This window comes from Astatotilapia calliptera, chromosome 6 (genome assembly GCF_964374335.1).
Source record: "Astatotilapia calliptera chromosome 6, fAstCal68.1, whole genome shotgun sequence".
Lineage (NCBI taxonomy): Eukaryota > Metazoa > Chordata > Actinopteri > Cichliformes > Cichlidae > Astatotilapia > Astatotilapia calliptera.
Window position 1 is genome coordinate 36,997,849 of NC_137427.1, and position 5,047 is coordinate 37,002,895.

A 5,047-nucleotide genomic window follows, 5' to 3' on the forward strand; every position below is an offset into this window, starting at 1 on the left:
GTCCAGGCGTTACTCCTGTTGTGGGGACCTAAAGCTAGTTATAGAGCGTCTTCATGCTAAAGTGACAAACACACAACAAGTTGGTCAGATCTGAAGGTTTAAGTTTGGGACTGGGGCTAAGTTTAGACAACAAGCACTCTGGGCTAGTTATGGTTACAGTACAGCTAGTCATGTAAGTCAACGGAATGTCCTCTGAAGTCACGAGTATGCTGCTCTGTGTGCTTGTGTGATATAGAGGAGGAGCCAAAACTCACGAGAAACTGAACACACTTCCTTTTCCCACGTCAGTTCTTCGAATTGCTGCCTGGGTTTTTACCCGAATGTAAACAGCGGTTAATCTCACGCTGCTCAATTACCATTCTTCATTTATTGCTTTTTAAAGGTACTTTACATTCAAAAACATCCTTAAACACCAGGCAGCACATCTGACATCTGATGTGCTCAATAGCCTCTCATGTTTCAAACCTCTGCTCGTAAAGTTGCCACGAGCAAGTTTTTTAGATAGATAGATAGATAGATAGATAGATAGATAGATAGATAGATAGATAGATAGATAGATAGATAGATAGATAGATAGATAGATAGATAGATAGATAGATAGATAGATAGTAAAGGGCGATTTAAGCCTACAATGATAATAAAATAAAATAAAAATATTTTTGAATAAAATATGCATCAAACATTGAGACCATGTTTGACATATTTAAAATGTTTTATGGAAAAGTTTGAAAATGATAAAAAGAAAATATGTTACTAGAAACCAAAGCACCATTCAAGTTGATTACAGCTAAGGGAAAGATATCCAAGTAATACAAGACAAAACTGTGAGGAAGGAATGCTAGACAGAACAGATGGTGTGTGTGTGTGTGTGTGTGTGTGTGTGTGTGTGTGTGTGTGTGTGTGTGTGTGTGTGTGTGTGTGTGTGTGTGTGTGTGTGCTGCTGCTACAGCTACATCAGGTGTGGGCGGCGCCTGTTTGTCACTTACAGAGGAATGAAGTCCACATTACGTCAGAGAGGAAATAAAACACCACCCTGCTACTCACACTCTCTCATTTCTCAGATGACAACAAACGGAGAAGAGCCGGAGTCTGAGCTAAGATAGAATACAAGCTAGAAACTAAAGTTAAACTCAGCCTTTCGCCTTTGGTTAAAGTGCCAAAACAACGGTGCGCAATTACGCACAGAAAAACAATGAGTGCCACAACAGCAATGGAAGTGAACATCGAAGCCAGGCGGATCCTGGCCGTGTCTATAAGCAAGCTGTACGCCTCCAGGACCCAGAGAGGAGGACTGAGACTTCACCGGAGCCTCCTACTCTCCCTGGTCATGAGGTCTGCCCGGGACATCTATCACTCTTCCCGGGAGAGCGAGGTCCTGAGCGGGGCGCAGTCAGCTCCGGAGGAGCCGATGGACACCAGCTCCAGCCCAGGGGAACAAACCCGGCTACCAGAGCCTCAGCCAGAACCCCAGCCGGTACTTAACTCAACCGAAACGGCTCCAGGGGAGCCGGACAACACGGAGGACGGGTGTGATAGCGAAATCATAGAGGACAAAGAGAACTTAAGCCCTGCCAAGCAGTCCAGGAAACGCCGAGGGAAGGCGTCGGCGGCGCCTGACTTCCTCCCGAGTAAGAGGGCGAGGCTGGAGCCCGGGGAAGAGAGGTATGAGGTCCCACTCGGCAGCTGTCGCGCCGGGGAGTCCCTGACCACTTTGTCTCTAAATCGGGTTATACCTGCCTTCTGAACAGATGGAGGGAGAAATTAGCCTCCTATGGGGACTTTAGAGCGGAGTGATTCTCTACTCCTCGTTAACCTATAAGGGCGCTGTGATCCCTTTGCGCACCGCGGAGCTGACCTACATCAGCAGTCCCGGGACAGTGGGATTACCGGGGCACTGGTCCGAGCTCTCCGGTCAATCACAGTGTGCCTGCCGGGCTTGTAAAGCCCCCACAGATAACAACAAAGCACACAAGGAGAAGAAGCGGGCCGGCAAGAGAGACGGCGGAAAGTTTGAGGAAGAACCCGAAGGGGAACTGGTTGTGTTGCTTTTTGTTTCCTGGTGATTCACCTTCAGTTTAATGAGTCCAAACAAGTGACTGCCGCTGACTCAAAGTGTGTGTATGTGTGAATCAGCAGAAAGAGACTTGAGTCAGACAGAGAAGAAGTGAAGTGGTTAACAGTTGACCATAAACCAGTACACACACACATACACACAAAACCGGGCATTCAGGGATTTCCCGGCCTTTACACCCGGATATCACACTGAAACACTGTTAAAAGGAAGGACAGTTGAGGCAGACACACTGCTGCGCATACATTTACATGCACGTTCAGCTGCTGCTGCTGTGGACTTTGATAAATCGATACTACTGCTTGGGGGACTGTCCTACATACTGTGTTCACATGGCTGTCCACGTGGGGTTGGAAGCCCATTAATTTAAACTGTGTGTGTTTTAATGTCATTGAAACCACCTTGTTCATGTCTCGTCTGTGAAATGATGTTACCTCACATTCAAAGCTGCTCTTTAATTCATGTGACTGAATTAATGTTGTAAATGTTTCTAATAAACATGTAGAAAGGTTAATGAGTTGTCCTGAAATCTTTGTTCTAATAGACTGACGTTTAAAGTTTCAAACACACACACACACACACACACACACACACACACACACACACACACACACACACACACACACACACACACACACACACACCTCCTTTTCAGATCAAAAGGTCTGCTAGTCAACATTAGGCCACAGTTTAGAGGGTCAATCCTTTAAAACAGGAGGAGGATGGTACAGCCCAGCGCCAGTCTGGCTTGCTGTCACTAATCTTGTGCTTACACTAAGACACATACAAACACACGCACACACAAATGAACAGCTTCGCTGGTTGTACCACTTCCTGTGGATTATGACAGAATTCTGAATCACATCCTACCAACATGACCTGACACCGATTCGGTGAGGGGGTATTAGAAGAGTTACGCAACACCGCAGCTGGGGCCAAACGCCGCTGCTGAATAATGCACACAGCAGCAGGTGGTGTTTAGAACCTGAGGGTTTCTTCATCATTAACTTCCTGCCAGCTGCCTCGAGTGTAACTACACCCCGAAACTCAACGACGGAGGCGACTCTGATCAGGTTGTTCCGGTTGTGCAGTCATCATCCTCATTATCATGTAAGATCCCTGTCACCTTTAACATTACCCTTCACCCACGTCTACTTCCTCCTCATTTACCGCATATTGAAGCAGAACCTGAGGTGAAGAGGAATTAAAAATGAAAGAAGAACTTACACAGCTCACACAATTACAACTCCCCCTGACCCCAAATACTGAAAAATTATAATTTTTACTCCTCAGCTTAGCTGTTATTTAGTAGTTCTGGCAAATCATTACCATTATTTTTGCCACTTATGGGTCACATGCTGTTCTAATGTAGGAGAGGATGGCAACACTGCTGCAACAAAGTGTGAGAGGCAGAGCTATAAATAAGCCAGGCTGTTTGTAAAAGACTGGAGTAATTCTTCAGTGTGACAAATATCCTGTTGACAAGACTCGGACACAGTATGTGGAATGTTTGCTGAAAAACCAATTGCGATGAGTTCATGGGTTTGATTATAGTTGCAGCCACATTTAGTACACAGTAAAGTCAGCAGTGAAGAAAAACAAGGTTCCTGGAAGTCTGATCATGGCATTCCTTTATTACACATGAGCTACAGTGCAGAACAATGGAGAGCACTAACATGACTGTGAACATTTGTTATAAGGTGTTGAGGAAAAGGTGAAGTAGAAAGAGATTTTGACCTTCAGTCTGATGTCATCCTGAAGTGTGAAGAGTTCATTCGTTGGAAAAAACGAAAGTAATTCGAAGGTAGAGTTGTCTAACGTTTTCCACTGCTGTCAACGTTCCAGAGAGCCGCTAAGTCTGGAGCCACATGAGGTTTGTGAACACCTTAAGCTTAAAACATTAGACCCGTGTGTCATTCTTTTTGTCTGTAAACACAATTACTCAAAAGTTTTTGAGTAAGTTTACCTTACATCCACCGAGGTGTTGAAGGTAAACTCTATGATTTATTGGTTGTAAACTGACAAAAACCTTTATAACCTTATCACTTAGAAACTATGATTCGTGTGTGGTGTATGAAGTGTGGCGTGTTTTATCAAGATATTCAAAGTACCACATGAAGGTTTACAATATCATGCCACATTTGACCTCTGACCTCTCCTCCAAGATCAATAGTTTGGTCTCAAGGTCAAAGTGATAATAATGCTATGTTTCATAATGCCATTGTTTGTACTGACAACATATAGGGAATGATATAAGGGGGTTCTACATATCACCACTTTTCACTCACTTTTGCATTTCACATCTACTTCTCTTTCAAGTTGACCCCAAAATGTGTTTTTTAATAATAATAATAATAATAATCATAATAACTTTATTTATAAAGCGCTTTCAAACAAAGTGCTGTACAACTATTTGAAACTAAAGAGATAAATAAAATAAAAGCGACACATAGCAATACAAGTAAAAAACACAATACAAGTTAAAAACAGTAAAAATGTAAAAACTAAAAGCCATAGAATTAAGACATGTAAGATAGGGTGAACAAATGCATCTTCAACTTAGTTTTAAAAACCTCCACAGAGCATGCCTGCCTAATATCTTGAGGGAGGTTGTTCCACAGAAACGGGGCACGAAAAGAAAAAAGCACGCTCTCCAGTTGTCTTTTTTCTGGCTCCAGGAACCTTCAGAAGGCCAGAGTCCTGAGACTGTAGAGCACAAGATGGAACATAAAGGTGTAAAAGGTCGGGGAGGTATGAAGGTACCTTAAAATCTGCTCGAACCTGACAAGGTATCCAATGAAGACATCTCAGTACAGGGGTAATGTGCTCAAATTTCCCAGTTCTTGTTAAAATGCGAGCAGCTGCATTTTGCACCATCTGTAGACCTCTAAAACGTTTCTTTGGTAACCCAGAAAGAAGAGCTGTACGCCTCCAGGACCCAGAGAGGAGGACTGACACTTCACCGGCGCCTCCTAC

General features: G+C 43.7%; 1 protein-coding gene across 1 annotated transcript; it reads left to right on the forward strand.

The window, feature by feature from the left end:
- Positions 1-985: 985 nt before the first annotated feature.
- ier2b (immediate early response 2b) lies at positions 986-2,585 on the forward strand. The gene has a single exon (XM_026169372.2). The coding sequence runs from the start codon at positions 1,193-1,195 to the stop codon at positions 1,742-1,744; it is 552 nt and encodes a 183-aa protein (XP_026025157.1). The 5' UTR covers positions 986-1,192; the 3' UTR covers positions 1,745-2,585.
- The last annotated feature ends 2,462 nt before the right edge of the window (positions 2,586-5,047 follow it).

What these genes read in the sequence shown, in the direction of transcription:
- ier2b (XM_026169372.2), top strand. Translation starts at nt 1,193, where the DNA reads ATGAGTGCCACAACAGCAATGGAAGTGAACATCGAAGCCAGGCGGATC.